This window comes from Zingiber officinale, chromosome 9A, assembly GCF_018446385.1.
Source record: "Zingiber officinale cultivar Zhangliang chromosome 9A, Zo_v1.1, whole genome shotgun sequence".
NCBI classification, from domain to species: domain Eukaryota; kingdom Viridiplantae; phylum Streptophyta; class Magnoliopsida; order Zingiberales; family Zingiberaceae; genus Zingiber; species Zingiber officinale.
In genome coordinates this window covers 105,294,442-105,314,180 of record NC_056002.1, presented here as the reverse complement: position 1 = coordinate 105,314,180, position 19,739 = coordinate 105,294,442, and the positions used below count along the sequence as shown (strand labels likewise).

The 19,739-nt window shown below is 34.8% G+C and overlaps 2 protein-coding genes and 1 long non-coding RNA gene across 3 annotated transcripts in view; 1 reads left to right on the top strand and 2 right to left on the bottom strand.

The window, feature by feature from the left end:
- The first annotated feature begins 9,402 nt into the window (after positions 1 to 9,402).
- On the top strand, positions 9,403 to 10,227 carry LOC122019421. The gene is made up of 3 exons (XM_042576889.1): positions 9,403 to 9,496; positions 9,824 to 9,991; positions 10,055 to 10,227. The coding sequence occupies exons 1-3, from the start codon at positions 9,403 to 9,405 to the stop codon at positions 10,225 to 10,227; spliced, it is 435 nt and encodes a 144-aa protein (XP_042432823.1).
- Positions 10,228 to 14,133: 3,906 nt separating this feature from the next.
- Positions 14,134 to 14,493, bottom strand: LOC122020300. The gene is made up of 3 exons (XR_006122178.1): positions 14,445 to 14,493; positions 14,309 to 14,350; positions 14,134 to 14,203 (listed from the first exon to the last, which is right to left on the bottom strand). It is a non-coding gene; the product is annotated as an uncharacterized LOC122020300 (long non-coding RNA).
- Positions 14,494 to 15,810: 1,317 nt separating this feature from the next.
- LOC122019420 (DNA-binding protein HEXBP-like) overlaps positions 15,811 to 19,739 on the bottom strand; it is a 57,357-nt gene continuing 53,428 nt past the window's right edge. The window contains exon 3 of the mRNA XM_042576888.1: positions 15,811 to 16,179. Coding sequence (XP_042432822.1) covers positions 15,811 to 16,179 — 369 coding nt within the window. The remainder of the gene's footprint in view (positions 16,180 to 19,739) is intronic.

Sequence of the window (19,739 nt, the reverse complement as noted above, 5' to 3'; positions counted from 1 at the left end):
CATATCTTTACGCCCGCACATATGATTGCTTGCCCCGGAGTCTAAATACCACAAATTCTTATTTGTGGAATATCCATCCTTTCTTGCTAGCAAAACTACATCATTGTCATTGTCTTCTTTTGACACGTAATTAGCATTCCCTTGCACATTGTTAGAGCGGCATTCCATTGCATAATGACCAAATTTGTTGCAAGTATAACATCTTACATTTCTTTTGTCATACCTTTGGTCTCTACCTTGATTGTTGTCTTTACTTCTTCCTCGGCCTCGAGCAAAGCCCCTGCCACAACCTCTACCTCGACCACGTCCACGGAAGTTACCATTGCCACTGCCATTTTCTTGCAAACTTTCGGTCTTTGACTCTTCTTTTTGGTCAATAATGGTGAGCTTGGTTTGTAGAGCCTGCTCCATAGGCTTTCTCCTTCTTCTTTGCATTCTTGCTTCATGAGCTTGTAGAGAGCTTAATAATTCTTGCACCTTCATTTCTTTCACATCTTTGATTCTTCTATAGCTGCAACTACATAGTCGTACCTTGGTTCCAACAAGCGTAGAATTTTCTCTACGACGCGACTATCTTCAATGTTATCGTCATTTCTTCTCAATTGGTTGACAATAACCAATACCCTTGTAAAGTAGTCTGATATATTTTCGGACTCTTTCATCTCCAACGATTCAAATTCCCCTCTTAGGATTTGAAGGCGAATACTTTTTGCTCTTTCATCACCTTTATATGCTACTTGTAGGAACTCCCATGCCTTTTTGGAAGTTGTAGCTTCGGCTACTTTCTCAAAAGTAGCTTCATCAAGAGCTTTATAAATAAAGAAAAGAGTTTTTTTTATCTTTTCTCTTTTGTTCCGCCATTGCCATCTTTTCTGCCTCCGTTTGGTCGACTCCTTCTTGAGACGCTTTATAGCCTCTTTCAACAATATCCCACAAGCCTTCGCTCTCCAGTAAGACACTCATTTGGATACTCCAATTGTCATACTTCAAATCAACAAGACGAGGGATAGGAAGCATCGACATGGCTCTGATACCACTTTGTTGGAAAAAGGAATTATTGGAGAAGAAATAAAAGGATTATAGTAGAAAAATATGTGGAAGAGGTGAAGAATCTCTACGTGGAGAGGAGGAGAATAAAACAAAACACACAACTTACTTCATTCATTGAAAAGAGGTACATATTTATAGGCTTATTGGATAAGCACTAATAATCAAGATTGTTTTTTTAATTCTATCTCTACGAAACTCTTATCTTATCATGACAACTCAACAATCCTATCACGAAGTTTGGTCAAACTTGTCACCTCATCCTTCTATCTTCACAAATTTTATCAACATCAAAATAAAGTTTAATCTCCAACAAGCCGCACGTTTCCGCTCGACTACGCACCATAAATAGCAACCGTTGCTGCCGCCATGGCTGTGGTCACTGCGGGCCACCCGAAGCTGTATAGCCAGACTAGCGTCGGCCAACTATTTCTGTCACCCTAGTGCCATCGCAGACCATTAGAAAATACAGTAACTAATTAGAAGTATGCTTTTCATACATAGGAATTATAGGGAGATTTGAGGTTTCAACGTTTGATTAATTAATTAACATGCTATTAACTAATTGAATTAGTAGGTTAATTAATTAATTGAGGTATAAATTCAGCACATGATTAGGTGAGATCATTAGGATTGGATCAAATTGATTAACATTTGATCAGTAAATGGAATAATAAATTTTTAACTACAAACTGATTAAATGGATAAAATATCGTTCGATTTATTAAGGCATATTAAGTTTAAATGAATCCGATTTGCTAAATGAGTTGATTAATATATTGATATTAATTAAAAAGTTCACTAATAGATTGATGAAGGGATTCCTAATTAGTATGGTTAGATTAATTGGATCATAGACTGTAACTAATGAGTTTAAGTATTGAATTATTAAATCATAATTCAATAAATTGATTGATAGATCTTTATTCAATCTAATAGAAATTGAATAATATGATTAAGAAATTTAGACGATTACTAAAGGATAAATAAATGATTAACCTAGGTACACTATTCATGATTATTAAGATTATTCTAATATTTAGTTTTACCTCGTACCTTCTGATTGTAAGATTCAAGCTTGAGACAACCCCCACTGAGTTGAAGACGGCTTGGACATTTTGTGTTTAGAGGTGGGTAGATCCTGCTTATTTTTGAGAGCTTTGATTTACTACATGACTGTTTACTGTCATATTTGATAAGATCGCAGTTACTCGCTTATCTTAAATCTTTTTTATATTGCTCTTGAGGTTGATATCTTATTGTTTGTCCTTATATGTTGACCTATATTGATAGCCATGTAATTATATTTGTTATTCATGATTGTGTTTATATATATGCATGATATTATCATATCATAGTGTGCAGGACGTTGGACATTCTGCTAGACCCCTTGATAACTTATTTGAGTTTATATTCATTGTTAGGACGATCATACAGTAGTATAGGATATCGAGCATCTTGTTAAACCTTTGTTTGTTATTTCATACCGTAGTGTAGGACATTGAGTATCCTAATAGACCCCTGTTGTTATTTAGGTCTATAACTTATGTTTGTGAATTTATATTATAGTATACTTATATACTTAGGCTTGTACCTATAGGTCACTGATATTATATGTTGTATAGTTGTATACTGGTGTGAGGACATATATGTTGGTGAGATTTTACTAACCTACACTTGATAAAAATCACTCTTTAGCATAAGGGTAGTGTATTCCACTAGGCTTTTCCCTTCAGATCAACCCTTATGATTACTTAATCTTGACCCCGTTGTTTATTATATGTGTGATGATATTATGGAATCCGTTGAGGCGTTATTACTAGATGACTAGTATTCTCTTAATGAGATTAGTTAACTAGCATTTTAGGAACCTAATTGTCTATTTCTACCTATATATTAGTAGGATTATATCGTAATATAGGATGCCGAGTATCCTAGTGAACCCTTACTTGTTATATAGGCTCATGGCTATACATTAGTAAGATTATACCATAGTATAGTATTTCGAGTATCCTATTAGACCCTTAGTTGTTATATCCTGTCGACCATTGTCTTCCATTCATAGTTAAGAGAGTCGTCAGCGACCAATAGTATATCTTATCGACCATTGTCTCCCATTCGTAGTTGAGAGAGTCATCAGCAATTGTTAGTATATCCTGTCGATCATTGTCTTCCATTCATGGTTGAGAGAGTTATTAGCAACAGTTAGTATATTCTGTCGACCATTATCTCTCATTCGTGATTGAGAGAGTCGTCAATGATCATTAGTATATTCTGTCGACCATTGTCTCCTATCCGTGATTGAGAGAGTTGTTAGTGACCATTAGTATATCCTATCGATCATTGTCTCCTATTCATGGTTGAGAGAGTCATCAGTGATCATGATGTATATATCTGGACTGCCCACGGGATCCATCTGTAGTAGAGCGTTTCTCCCGCAGTCCGTAGCTAGATAGCTAATATATGTCTGCCCACAAGACCATTCATGGTAGAGCATTTCTCTCGCAGTTCCTAACTAGATGTCATTTGTATTTCTTTTGGTAGAGTAGTTACTCCTATGCATGATGACTGCTTTCTGCTACTTGCATGTGTACACGATTATAATGTGCAGGATCTGCATATACCCCCAATTTATCGGTCTTACCTGGTGGAACTGGCTAGTAGATGAATATGTAGTTAGTTTGATTAGTTAGTGGTTGCTCATATTGACTCTCTTACTGATATAGTAAGTACTTCACCTGAGACTGTATCTTTTGATCTTTTGATAGTATATTATTCATGCACTATCTTCTTCTACCCATTGAGTGCTTGTACTCACTACCCTTTACTTTTCCTTTGACTTTCAGGTTAGCAGATAGAGGTGTTATGTCGCTTAGAGGTCCTAGATACCAGCCCCACTTGAGTTTGGATTTCTATATGAGTTGTTGGTTTACTTTCCACTACAAATACTTTTGGTTTGCTTTTTTTTTGTAAGGAATGTTTATGTCGTTAGTTATGCTTTTGATTAAATTAATATGTTCACATGTATATGCATACATACACGCATAAGTTGTTATGAGTTGTGATTTTATACTGCATCAATGTGGGTTTGGCTTGAATTGGTATGATATCGATTGTTTTCTTATATTGTCACTAGGCGGTACCATCTGGTTTGAGGGACAAGTATATCCTCGGGGCGTGACAATTTCAATTGTTCTAAATTTTCAAATATGATAATTTTATGAGTTTTAAGACATTTTTAATTCAATACTTTGTCTAAGATATAGTTTTTAAATTTATTAATTAATTGAATTTAATTACGTAGATTAATTAATTTAAATTTGTTAAATTATTTTGTTTGTTTAGAAGATTATCTTTAATATTTAATTTTTATTAATTTTTAATTTCAAATTATTAAATTATTTGAATTATCTATGTTTAAGATAGAAATTTATATTATTTAGATTATCAAATTTTTATTAAAAATTTTATTAATTTTATCTAGATGACTTCAATATTTTTTAAGTTTTAAATTCAAATTTATCTTAATATTTGAATTGATTAAATTATTAAGGATAATATTTGAATTAGTTAATTGAGATTTATCTTGTTTAGTTAAATTTAAAATTTTCAAATTTAAATTATTTAATTTTAAATTTTCAGAATTAATTAAAGTTGTATTTTTATTAATTTTAGAATTATTTGAATTAATATTTGAATTTTTAGAAATATTTAAATTTGACTGTGTATTACTTTAATTTTTATTAATATATATATATATATATATATATTCATAATTAATTAAGTTATTTAAATTGATTTAGTCAATATTTTATTTGATCAAATTAAAACTGACTTATCAAAATCTAAATTTATTTTAAAATTTTTAAGTTTTTTATTAATTAATTTATTTAGATTGATTTGATCATTTTTATTTTTGAATTATTTTCTAAAGTTAGATGTGAATTATTGATTAAATTATTCAGATTTTTAATTAAAATTTTCAAAGTAAAATTATTCTTATTAAATAAATTATTATATAATTCTAACTTTTTAATTAAATTTGATTTATTTAAATTTATTGAATCATGCATATCTAAATTATCACAAGAGGAAATTATGTTATCATGGTGGCAAAAAGGTGAATACGTTCGCCCCCAGCGTACCCGTCAACTCGTCCCAGGGCCAACACGAAGGAGGTAAATCACGGGCGGCTACTAGCCTTTGGTTATCATGCACCATACTAACGGTAGTTTTGTAATTATCATCATGTATGTCACTTCTACTAATAAGAGTATTTTAGTAAATTATACTAACCTTAAACACAATCTCTAATTCTGTAAGTTTCTTTGTTGTATTGAACTCGAGTCTAGATTCACTTTTAACTTGTTTCTCCAACTTCATTGACTCCTCGTGAAGCTTGGATTGAGTCTAGAAATTGTAGACATCTCGTTGTTCTCCAATTCTGCATGTAATAAACTATATAGTTCGAAAATGAAACAAAATGCCCTTATGGTGGTTTTACCAATTCAGAGCGACCCCGCTCTGATACTACTTATAGGATCGTTTGTACATGAGAGAGAGTGTGAATCATGTGAATTAAAAAATGTTTCTTTTTCTTTAACTTTTTTACAAACGAGTGCGCAATGAAAGAATATATGAAGTGAGAAAAAAGAAAACATGAGAAAGAGGAATGCAAGTGTTTTACTTGGTTCGGAGCCTTCGACGACTCCTACTCCAAGACTCGCACTCGCTGAGTGCATTCGTTGAATAATCCACTATAAGCTCGAATAATTACAAAGAGATAGACAATTAAAGTGCAAATAAGCAAATACAAATATATCGATGACTTTGTGTTGAAGCTTGGGCATAGTCGTCGGAGTAGCATTTTAGCATCATAGAAAGCTTTTCAAAGTAGCACTTGAGTACAAAAGTTGTAGCAATTGATGTTTTAGAGATGTTGGTCAAAGCCTCTTATATAGGCCTTTCTAGGCACCTGGACCACCCTCGGGCGCCTCCATTGGAGCATATCTGATCCTGCTTCAATGCTAAGTTATCCAACTCCGGGTGTCTTGATCGCTGATGTGGTTGCAACTCGGCGAAATTCATTCCAAACTCCACTCTATTACAAACTCCACTCCTACCTACCACTCCCCCATGAGTGGCCGAATGGGCAGCTAAATATGACTGACAACTAGCTCATACCACAAGGGAGTAATGGTCGTCAGCATGCAGTGTGATGATGAATATGATATAAATAATCATGATACCGACAAGATCATCATCAATGCAATATCCCAATTCACATAAGTACCTTTAGTACATGATCTATCAATCACCCAAGTCTATAGGTTTAAATAGATCCATGTCTACTAATCAACACATACAATAAACAACAACACCAGAAACGTACATACCAGACACATACACATCTACAATATAGGTATAATCATTATAATACCTCCAACAGTACACACTAAATCTGTGTACCCATCCAATATAGGTTTAATCAACATGATTCCTCTGATAGTATTCCCCAGATACGTGCACACACACAACCTAAGTATAATCAACATGTTTCCTCTAATAGTATACACCAGACACGTGTACACACACACAACATGCAAATGGGCAGTCAATATGGTAATTCTTATAGCACATACCAATCATATGCACACTCAGCATCATATGCATAATCAACATGTTTACTCAGTCAATATGATATCCCCTATAGTACATACTCTACATGTGTACACATAGCAAAGTATAGATATCTAAAGATAAGACTGTATGATCGAAAAGCGCTAGAGGGGGGGTGGGTGAATAGCGCTCGTGACTAATTCGTTCGTTTTAAAAGAATTGAGTAAATGCAGTGGAATAAGAACAATTAAAGAAAACAATGACACAAGTTGGTTTTATTTAGTTCGAAGCCTGTAATGACTCCTACTCCAAGGCCCACACTCGTTGAGTGTTTACTTTGGGCAATTCACTATCAATCCAAAATATTACAAATTAAAGTATAGTTAATTAAGTATAGTAAAAATATACCAACAACTAAGAAATATGGAATTGGAGCTTTAGGTTGTTGGAACAGTGTTATGACTTTGTCGGAATGCCTTTTAAGCAGCACATAGAAGAAGACTTGCAAATTTCTGATCTATTCTTTGCCTCTGCTCGAACTAGGCTTAAGTAAGCCATTGAGAGCGCCTCCAACCTCCATAGGAGGCGCCTTCAGCCAAGGTTCTATCCCCATTTTTACAGTGTCGATAAGCACCGTTGCCTGCGCCGCTTATCCACCCGCAGGCGCCTCCAAGCTCCATGGAGGGCGCCCTCCATCTAGCATCCAAGGCGCCTTCCATCTCCTTGGAAGGCGCCTTCATGCCTTGCTGCACGAGGCTTTTGATCAAGTCACTCGAGGAGCCTCCAAGCTCCATGGAGGGCGCCTCGGGAACTGTTCATCCGAGGCTTTTAAGTCCTTTTCTCTCCCTGCAAGATGCGTTAGTCCAAAATACAAAACATATCATGCAAAATAGAGTTAGCACAATAAAATATGAGATAAAAAGTTATTTTGACAGTCTTCGGACTGTCCAATTCTGACTTCGGATTTCACCTCCGGAAACCCTAAGTCAAATCGACACCTACTGTTCCCTCATCGGGGAACACGTCCTCACCTACTCTTAGGAGAGTTTACCTATTGCCAGACCGGTCCTCCATACCGACTGGACTTTTGTTCAGCGCCCGAGACTTTCGATCTTCATGCTGGACGTCTGCTCCATGACCCATCTAGACTTCCACCCGGTCCACGACCACCAGGATTTCAACCAAGAGTCCCCGACTCTAGGATTTTGTCCAAAGCACTCGACCCGCCAAGACTTGTCAGATAACAAATAACCTTAACTTTGAGCCCTTTGACATAATCAAAACACATGTTCGACCGTCTGGTGCTTTCCGCACCAACAAAGACTATATATAAAATAACTAGATCATCTATAAGGTCAAGCAAATAAGTATCAAGCAGGATAAAAAAATAAACAGATTTAAAGTAAACCAACCTAATCCATCAATAAAAAACAACCATACACTAAATTCAATTAACTAAAGAGACCAAGGATGAAGTACTTGCCTTTATATGTTGATCATGCTAAACAATACCCACATTGTGATGTTCACCTCAAATCAAAGTCCTACAATTCCATGACATATCTACAATTCCATGACATATAGATTTAGCTAAGTACATATAAATTAAATAGCTAAATCGAATCCCCAAACCAATTAAGGGTTAACGATAATCAAATACAGTCATTGATTAACTAGAGTTAAGCTCGTTTAACCCTAATTAATCTATCATCTTCATTAGATTAGGTTTGTACATGCATATCTCCAAAACTTACCCAAATCAACACATTACATTCGAATTCCAACTCCTTGTGAATTAATCAAACATGACAACCCCAATCAGTTAATGATTGCATTTAACGCCATCGACCTAATGCATAAATCATTCGTGGAAATGAATTTACAAAGTTATTTGAAACTAACTAAATTTAATCATCCTTATTCCTCAATCAACCCATTCATTTAATCCATGTCTTAAAACAACTAATCACTCATTAACCAAAAGCTACACCAATTACAAACTTAAAAAGAAATCTGATACAAATCCATATCAACCTAACACCATCATCAATAATCAACCAATCCATCACCAAAATACATACTTATCTCCATACACAACCTACCTTAATATGGTTGCTCCCCTGTTATCTCACAACCGAAGACCTTACTATCGGAAAGGGTGGCCGGCGTAATGTGATGTTGTAGATCTCCAAGACCAATACCCTAACAAAACATAATTAACCCATCTACCTGTGAGCATTAGACCAAAGTTCTAATGAATAACCTCTTAACCTAGAGATCTTACCCTCAATTGATCTCTGATTTCTGTTTGGATCGCTAATGTCGGCAAAGGTTCTGGTCAAAATAGTGTTGCTTGGACAGTACATGGATTCTGGCCAGGAGGTTCACTTTGGAGCAGAGGGAGTGGTCGGACACTAACCCTAGAGGTAGAGGGTTAGCCAGAGGGATCTGAGGGTCGAAGCCGAGGCTCAAAGATGCGACAACGGCAGGTCGACAACTAGGGCATGGCTCCCCACCCTTGGTCGAAGACTCCCTTGTGTGGGGTGGCTCGGACGGAACAGAACGAAATGTGAAGGAAAGAGGAGAGCAACAACCCTCGGCTGGCAGTGGATCCAGGGGCGCGATGAGCCAGCGATAGGAGTAGGAGAAGAGAGGTTCGACCGACGGCGAGGGGCTCTATGGCTCTCGCCATGACGCACGACATCGCCTCGGGTGACAGCTGTGGCTAGTGCGTTGATGGCTGATCTCCTGGATTCGGAAGGTGATGACGACGGCGGCGTGATCTTGCTTGGACATTCGGAGGGGAAGGGACGAAAGGGGATTAGGAGGAGTGTGGACAACGCTAGGAGGGAGGAGGGGATCGGGTAGATTAGGGAAATAAAACTTAGGTCTTTCTATGTATACTTAGGATGTGTTTAGTTCATGTTATCATGCATAACCTTGGTTATGTGATTACTAGATAATCACATAACTAAAATTATGAAGAATAAAATATAACCTTAGTTATGTTTCGTTCAATATAGATAATGCTATAATCTAGTTTGACATTTCCTATATTATCCTTTGTTAAATTTAATATTTTATTCTTTTTTAAAATAAATATTCTTAGCCTCAATGCTAAACTATTCTTTTTTAAAACAAATCGACAACGCCTAAGATGTGCTCCGCTCACACGGCCTCCCCATCGTCCTCCTGCCCAAGGGCGTCAGCGACTTCTCCATCCATGCCGACAGCCTCTTCCAGGCCCGCCTCGACGCCCTTTGCACTGCAACCTTCGAAAGCAAAGTTCTCTACAATGCTAGCATCGTCGGCACCATCACCCACGGCTAGATCGCTGCCCTCTCCGGCATCTCTGCCCAGGATCTCTTCCTCTGGTTTCCTGGCCTAGCCATCCGGCTCAGCGACAACACCTCCGGGATCATCCACTTCGATGTTGGCATCATCGACAAGCGATTCCCCCTCTCCCTCTTCGAGGACCCTCCCAATTGCACCCCCTCTCGAATTTTGCCGAGGTTGTCTACTCGCCCTAATTCACAACAACTTCGATTCCCCCAATTGTAACTCAGAGAATCTTCTATCTCTTCCATTCCAGAATGAAGAATGTTTCATGTAAATGCTAACCTCTAGATAACCCCTAACCAAATGCGACCTTAGGATTAATAATTATAACCACTAGATTAATTAATCCAATCAATTACCATTAAAGGATATGTCAAACGGTTTTACCTAAATCTAATTGATCCCTTTCTGTAAATGCTAAAAAATATTTAAAAATTCTCAAAAACTTCTGTAAAGTTATTTCTCTAATAATATTTTTATTTAATTAATATATATTATTGTATCATTCAGCTCTTGTGTATAGTCACAGTTTGGAAGTCAGTTTTTTAAATGTAAATTTAATTAACTTACAGTTAAAACTGAATTTAACACAAAGTCAAACTATCTTTAAATAAAAAATTTAACTAACTCATCTCACAAAACCATAAAAATAACTTGGTTGATAAATTAAACCAAGTGAGATGATTAAATATTAATTAATTAAAAATAACCCCAATTTAATTAAAAATATTAATTGAATATTTTTAATTAATTAACCTTTTAAAATTTAATTAAATGTTTAATATTATTTAAATTAAATTTAAATATTAACTTAATCAAACGTTCAATATTAATTGAATTAGACTTTAAATTTAAAGTAATTAAGCCACAAATTTTAATAAAAATCTTAAATTAACACTTAATTTCTTAATTAAACTTAAATAAATTCATCAAATCATACGCATATTAAACTAAATCAAATGTTAAAATTAAAGTTAATTAAACTTTAAAACTAAAATTGAGTTACACTTAAATTAAAAAATAATTAAAATTGAACTTAATTAAATTTTAACTTAATCAAACTTAAACTCTAAATTATTTTTTTTAAAAATTTAAAATTATATTAAAAATTCTTTTTAAAATCTTATAAAATTATTTTGAAAATAATTTTAAAATATTTTTAAAAATAATTTTAAAAATATTTTTTAAAAATATTTTCGAAAATATTTTAAAAATAGTTTTAAAATATTTTTAAAATCATTTAAAAATTCTTTTTAAAATATTTTAAAAATTCTTAGAAAAAAATTTTAATTTTTATTCAAAATTCTTTTAAAAATCTTTTAATATTTTTAAAAATTTTCTTTTAAAAATATTTTAAAATTCCTTTTAAAAATATTTTAAAATTTCTTTCAAGAATCTTTAAAAATTATTATTATTTTTTTAAAAAAATATTTTAAAAATTATTTTAGAAATCCTTTAATTTTTTTTTTTAAATTATTGCAAAAAAAAAAACCGTAGTTAAAACTTAAACACTTTGCAAAATCTTAAAACCTTAATTAAAATTTATACTAAAACATTAATTAAATCTAACTTAAAATAAAACCTAAAATCAATTAGTTGCGAATTATTCATCCAACATTAAATTAAACTTAAAACTAATTTAAACCTTTAACTAAACCTATAATTAGTTAAATCTAATCAACAATAGTTAGTCTTAATTAATTAAAAGCTAAATTTAATCCTCAATTAAATTTGTAAACTAAAAAATTAAACCTTAATTAGAAACTTTAAAAATAAACTTTAAATCCTAAATTAATTAAACTTAAATTAATTAAATATAAATAAATAATTAAATGTAAATAATTATTTAAATGTAAATAATTAATTTTAAATTAAATCTTAATTAGACAAATAATTAAAATTTAATTAATTTAAAATTAAAACTCAATTAATAATTAATATGTAAACAATTAAACCTTAAGTGAATTAAAATCAAAACTTTAAACTAAATTCAACTCAATTTAATTAAAATTTAGTATAAATTTTACTTTAATTAATAATTTAATTAAAAACCTTAATAAAATTTTAACTTTGTCAAACTTACCACCTAATTAACTCTAAATTAATACTAACTTCAACTTAGTTAATCTTAATTTAACTTACACTACATAGACTTAATCAAGTTAAGCTGAAATCAATTTATAATTGATCAAGTAAAATAACCTATAATTTTCAAACAATATTACTTTTCTAAAATTAAGTATTCTCAATACCAAGTCCCTTAGACACTTAGTTAGAGCTCTTTGTAACTAATAAAGATAATCAAGAGGTGTTAGGTTAAGGAGGAGGTACTGCTTTGAAAATATCACTACAAGCAAAAAGCCTAACAACAACGGTTTTTCACCGTTGTCGTAGCCCATTTTGAACTGTTGTTAAAGGCCGTATTGTTAAAAGGGGTGCCCAAAGACAACAGTTTTTAACCGTTGTCTTTGAAGGCAAAGACAACATTTTTACAACAGTGAAAAACTGTTGTCTTTTCCTTCAAAGACAACAGTTTTTCACCGTTGTCTTTGAGCGTCTACCTTTAATAACAGGGTCTTCAACAACAGTTTTAAACTATCTACGACAACGGTGAAAAACCGTTGTCTTTTTTAAAAAAAAATAAAAAAAAATAATACACAATTTTCCAATATTATAAATCATTCAAAATACTAAATTTCAAAATAAAATTTAATATACAATTTTCTAACATTCAAAAATAATATCTATAACATTCTGAAGAAATTTCATAAGCAACCAACAAAATTTCATAAGCAACCAACAAAATGATAACACTATTAAAACAAAGGTAGAACAATATAACACAAGATTTTCTACTTAAATGTCGGTGAAGAGGAGGGATTGCAGCTCCTAGTGCTCCTTAATTTGTTAAAGTCTCTTCATTTTTTTAGCTTGTCGGCATTCTTCCCAATACTCTTGAGGACACCTAAAAAGAGCATAATGAAATTATGCAATCCTGTGCACAAGAACTATGTAATTCTAAGTGGTAGATCATGTCTGTCACAAGTTCGCCACTAATTTTTTTTGACCATTATGCACAGATTGTAGACAAGCATGAAAATAAGCAGAACCATAAATATAAGCGAATAAAGGATACCTTTCAATCTTCTAAATCTTCTTTTCTGGTTGGCCCATCTCCTTTTCCTCTCTTCTTTTGTTAACTCTGCCTCTTCTTTGATGTTTCCTTTTCCATGAAAAATCTCCTCAGGGGCAAGCATAGCCGCATCTGAGACGACCAATGGAGCAACCTGCAAAACCATTGTATTTCAGTGACTCGAAACTGTTTTTACCATAAACTAAAAGACAACTCCAAAAGATATTTTTACCTCTTCCATTGCTAGAGCAGGTACATTGACTTGTATAGACATGTCCTCAATAACCTACATCATAACTTATGGTCAATCAAGAAATAAATACTAAAAGAATTAAACACTTGATAAGCTTTATTGCTTACCGGCTTTGGAGCAAAATGGAAGTGAGACAGCGCATCCAACTTTAAGGAAATCTTTTTTAATAGCATTGTTGCCTGCAGGCATAAAAGAAAAAGTGTATGAGAAAAGCTGAGAAGCTACACAAGCAGCCAGATGTTATCGTAGATCAATACCATAGATCTATTGGATCTGTATTATTAACAAATTCAGATTGTAGATATCCCAATGTCAGTTTTTTTTTGCTATAAAGTAAAGTCATTATATGCATCAGTAAGAAAGACATCTATCGATAATATAATCTTCCATCAGGACTTCTGAGAAAGTTTCCCAGGCAAACAAACAAAAAGGAGGGAAAACCCAAAGAGCTTGAGAGGTTTCAATATAATTTCTCAATAGTGAGAATACAACCGTTGTAAGGAGCTTAAAGAAAATGCGTCGATGAAGACTTATAAACTGACACCTAAGACATACAAATTCTCATTCTCATCAGCCATCAATCACTAAACTATGATTACTATCCTACCAGCAGCTGAAATTAGAAATTGAAAAAAATGCAGATAATTTTGGTAAAAATAGCTACTAATTGCCAGGGTTCAGTTTGAATTTTTATGACAAAATTTACCACATAGGAATAGTAAATAAGTGGACAAGTAAAATACCTCAATCTTAAGTTTATCAGAAGCAGAAAGAAGAGCTGGAGCTAGACCCGTCTTCTGCGCATATTCTTCCTAAATTACAAAAAAAAAGGAGAGAGGGAGAGAGAAGTGAGCATAGTCTATGTATCACACATTAGCTGATTAATAAAAATGATTTGCATGAATGAAGCAGCGAACCTCATATATCTCGGCAAGACCCTTCTTACTCTTATTTTCATCCTGTTAAAAAGTTCATTATGACATTGTTCCCACTTAGAAGTGTTCAATTTATATATCTTAATGTTGCCAAATTTAGACATAACAAGAAAATTACCATCTCTTTGGTCTCCTTAGGGGGTTTAGATGGCAAGATAGGTGCTCTTTCAACGTCATCAAAATGACCCTGGAAGCAATCATAAACTTGAATTAGATTGTCTGATGATGGCACAAAAATAGTATCCACAATCCTGGAACTGACACTGATTGACTAGACTTAAACTGAATCTTTTATTATTAATTTAAAAATAAAGATGAACGCTAAGACTAGGTATGCACAATGACCGGTTAGCCAGATTGGATAGTTCATCTGCTAAGAAAATTACCATCAACAGAGGATAAATACTTTTGTAAACGAAAGTCCAAGAATAAAAGGTTGTAAAGATAATTACTTAACACTTCTGTTAGATAAAAAAATAGAAATTAATTCCATAAGTTCGCCTAAACATAATGCTAGAGCACCGAGAAATGCACTTCCTAAATGTTGTTAAATTGTAAAATGAGTGATTTCAGCAAATAAACCTACTCCCGACAAACTATATGTATTATAACACATTTTCAGTAAAAATCTTACAACAACTAGCACATTTAATTGCTCTGCTTGCACTATTGTACAGTCACAAAGAACATTCTTCATCAGGCTGAAATCTAACTTTAGAATATCTTAATCATTTTAGTAAGGACTGAAGAGTGAAGAGCATTAGTTGATCATTAAAGACAAGTGATAACAATTTCATTCTACTCTTTTTTATGAATGACTATGCACATTTGTGGAAAACAAGTATCTAATTCTGCTCTTTTTTTTAGGCAATTATGCAATCCTGTGAACTGTAGGCATATAAAATTTTGGTTTTTCTTGTTGGCAGGAAGATGTGAAGTTGATGCATGACATGGGCCTGGATGCCTACAGATTCTCTATCTCCTGGAGCAGAGTCATTCCTAATCGGCATTCACCTTGCAATAATTTATTTTCCTGACCAAATAGTTTAAGCATTACATGATTCTAATTTCTTTTTTGAAAAAATAATGAAATATACCTGCAATTTATCGACTTTGCATGAAGGAAGATGATATGCTATCTAACTCCTCGTGCACAACTCTATCCACGACTGACTCACTTTTGGATGCCCCCTGAATCGGGCATGATTCAGGCACGGAGATTGGACGGAATATCCAAACCGTCTGCATGAATTTGCTATAGGTCTAAACGTCTGCGAACGACACATCAAATATGAAAAAGATATCTGATACAGTGCATCCAATAATTATCACCAAAGACAAGAAATACGAGCCCTCTCTACGGCCTGGACGTTCAAGTTTCTTAAATGGTCTTTAAATGGACTAAGTATCAAATATGTAGAGAATACAATACTGAAAATATGGCATTAAAAAGATCAGTTGGCGGATGGAAAAGCAGATGGCATTCAGTACCTTCGGAACCCACGGTCCATGAACCTACTTGATGGGCACTCGTAGGCTATATGCCCCCTTCCGCCACAGTTATGGCAGATCATCAGAGCACCCATGCAGTCCCGACTCATATGCCCAACCTGATTGCAGTTCCGACAGATGACATCTTGGTACCCACCACGAAACCCACCACCAAAGCCACCGGCGCCAAAGCCACCTCCAAAGGTACCAAGCGTTCCTGACTTTGGGCATTGCCTAGCTACATGCCCTGCGACATTGCAGAGATTGCAAACAGGCTCGTTTGTGCAATCACGAGCTAGGTGCCCTGTCTTCCTGCAATTGTTGCATGCTTTCTCGTTCGTGCAGTCTGCGGCGAGATGCCCCTGTTTGTAGTAGTTGTTAAAGAGTCTCAGGTCACCAGGAGGCAGCTGTGACTAGGATGCTTCGCCGCTGCTGGTGAGGAGGGAGGCGGCGAAGAGGGTGGTGAGGAGGGAGGCGACGAAGAGGGCGGTGAGGAGGAGGCGGCGAAGAGTAGGGTTTTGGGAAAGAGACAGAAAAAAACAAGGCGTAAACAACACTTAATAGACAGAAAAATGACGAAGGAGAAAAAGTGGCGAAAGAAAAAACAATCGCATTCAACAACACTTAATAGACAACAGTTTTTAAAAACGGTCGTCGTAATCCCAAAAAAGCCCACATAGACAACAGTTTTAAAAAACTGTTGTCGTACCCTTTAAAAACCGTTGTCGTATCCTCAAAAAAAATATAAATAGACAACGGTTTTTAAAAATCGTTGTCATAGGCCAAAAAAATTACTAAAAGACAACAGTTTTTGTTAAAACCGTTGTTAAAAGGCAAAAAGACAATGGTTTGGTATAAAACCGTTGTCGTTTGAGTGTTGTTGAATGACGTTTTTCTTGTAGTGTATATCGAGCAAATTACAAACCTAAATCTTAGTATCAAATTAAAGGGGCATGTCAACTAATGGAGGATAAATTATTTTGAAATTATTTTAAACAATACTTTGAAATGTTTTGAAAATATTTGATTTTTCTAAAAATATTTGAAATTTTTTTGATAATTGTTTTGAAAAATACTTTCAAACTTTTGCTTTGAAAAATGTTTTGTACAATGCTTTGCACAATATTTTTCTTCAAGTCTTTAACCCCTCTTTGAAATAGACCTATGAAACTTTATTGTTTTATAAATTTACAAATTTGATACTTTTGGTATAATTATATGCATAATTTTTGATAAATGTCAAAGGAGGAGGGTAAGTGTTTAAGTAAGAAACTAAGAAATTCTAAAAAAACTTAACCCCGAAAATGATTAAGAGAATAAACAAAACCAAATTATTTTATGCCTCTTAAATCATTTTACATTTTCATATTTCATTTTGTATGTTTTTCTAACTTTAACCTAAGTTGTCATTACATCAAAAAGGAGAGATTGTTGGTGCAATTGGAATCAATGGTCAAACTTAAGTTTTGATGAATGACAAATGGATTAAAATTAGGTGTTGGGTGATCTAACCTTTCTATCAAGTGTGCAGGATTTAACTTGTCTGACATTAGGCTGAAATCCAGCTAGGTCTAGAGGACCTGATAGCTGGTATAGAAGTCCATATAGATTAAGGAGTGATCCGATATCTGAAGGAAAGTCTAGCTGGGTTCACAGGACCTGACAGCTAGTTGAAGTTCAGTTGGGTCTATGGACCTGACCACTGGCAGGAAGACCTGGTGGACCGAAAGGGAGTCAAGCGATTCTTTGTGGTAAGTAAGGTAACTGATCATTGGAGGAGAGTCTCTAGTGAGGACGAGCCCCAATTAGGGACTTTAGGCATAAGTCTACTTTTGATCCATTTTAGAAATCTAGAGTGAGACCATGACTAGATCCTAGTTTTGGTAAGACAGGATCTAACTCATAAATATATAAATTGTTCATGTATATATTTTTTCTAACTATGTGTTGTAGAGACAAACGTAGATATTCGAATTCTACATGCGTGGCAACTGACAGAGTTTGATTCCAAGTTTAGAGTAAAAAGATATAACCTCTAGAAGATTGTTGTGTCAAACCAGCAGATTGGAGGCACTTCGGATGGATTGGAAGTGCTTTGGATGGGCGCAGAGGCACCTCAAATGGATGGGAGATGCCCTGGAGTGCTTCAGAGGCACCCTGGAGTGCTTCAAAGGTGCCTCGAAGAGCATAGAAGGCGCCCTAGAGTGGATAGAGGCTGAAGACGATGCTGTTTATCACAACTGAAGTTTATGGGATTAAACTTCGGGATGGAGGTACCTTCGAGGATCTTGGAGGCACCCTCACTAGCCTATAAAAGAGTTGTTCGACCAAACATGCTACACAACTCAATTACAACTTCAATATGTGACATTTCGAGTTTTCGACTGCTCCGACTTCATTCTCCTGTTGTGTTGTGATGCTGCTACGACCTACTGCTACTGAGAAGTCATCTACCACCGAGCTCGATCTGATAATCTTTAAGTGTTAGGTAACGAAAGTTTTAACTAAGTGCTTAATTACTGCATAAAAGAATGTGTAAATTGTTACACTTGTCCTTAGTTTTCTATTGTACTCGATTTTCTCTTCCGACGGTTCTGAAAGAGGTTTATATTGGATTACCCATCGATACGATTTGAGGGATCATGAGTCTTGGAATAGGAGTCGTCAGAGGCTCCGAACCAAGTAACTAATCACATACTTGTGTTTTCTTATTTTCTATTTTTTGTTTTAATTCCACTGCATACTTGTTTTCAAAATAGAAAAGATAAATTTTCTAAAATCATGTGATTCACCCTCTCTCACGTACATAATGATCCTACAGTTTCTATTCACGTGGGAGATTGTTGGATATATGTGAATGAAAAAAATATGAAAATGAAAGAGGCTCCATTGTGAATGAGACTTTAGTTATATATTAGGAGTTCAATGTAGGATCGTTGCGCTAGAGGAGGGGGGGGGGGGGGGGGGGGAAAAGCACTCGTGATTTTTTACGTTCATTTAAAATATTCGAAGAATAATCGAGAAAGACTACACAATGCTAACACGCCATGATTTACTTGGTTTAGAGTTTGTGGTGACTCCTACTCCAAGGCCCGCGCATGAGAGTGCTTTCGATGGGCAATCACTAATCATTCGTAAATAATACAAGTATAATTTCAAATGATTACAAGTAATTAGAAAAGTAAATAATACCGATGACTTTGTTGAATGTAATCTTCAACATAGGCATCGTCAGAGTATTTTTCAGGCATCGTGGAGGTATTTTTTGAACAACACATACAAGCGGAAGTTGTTCAAAATGTTGTGTTTGAAGTGCTGATTGAATCCTCCTTTTATGGTCCACTCTAGGCACCTGGAACCTCCCCCACAGGGTTGATGTGGCGTGCTCTCATCAAAACTTGATCTGCAAAAATTATCTTTCTCCAGGAGCCTAGACCACGACCGGGCTCCCAAACCATGACATAGCCTTGTCAATCAGTGTGCACCAGCTTGCTGTGAAGATCGACTTTCAGCAGTTCGAGCGACTGGAGTGACTTCGAGCACTTGGACCGCTACGATGCTTGGCCAGGCGCACCTCCAGGGCGCTTCTTTGCTGAAGGCATCCCGGACGCCCGGAGCAACTCTAGGCGCTGGACTCCCTCTAAGCGCTTGGACTCCAGGGGCCCGCACTCCCTCCAAGCGCCCAGACCACCATTTTTTACACTTGTATTTTCTACAAAACAAGGTTAGTCAAGGCAAATAATATTTAAAGAATGATAAGTTTTGACAGCTTTTGGATTGCCCGATCTTGACGTTGGGTTTCAATGAAACTCTAAGTCGGACCGATGCCTACTGTTCCCTCTTTGGCGAATGCGTCATCACCTACTATACTCAGGAGAACTTACCTTTTTCCAGACCGGTCCAACAGACCATCTGTACTTTT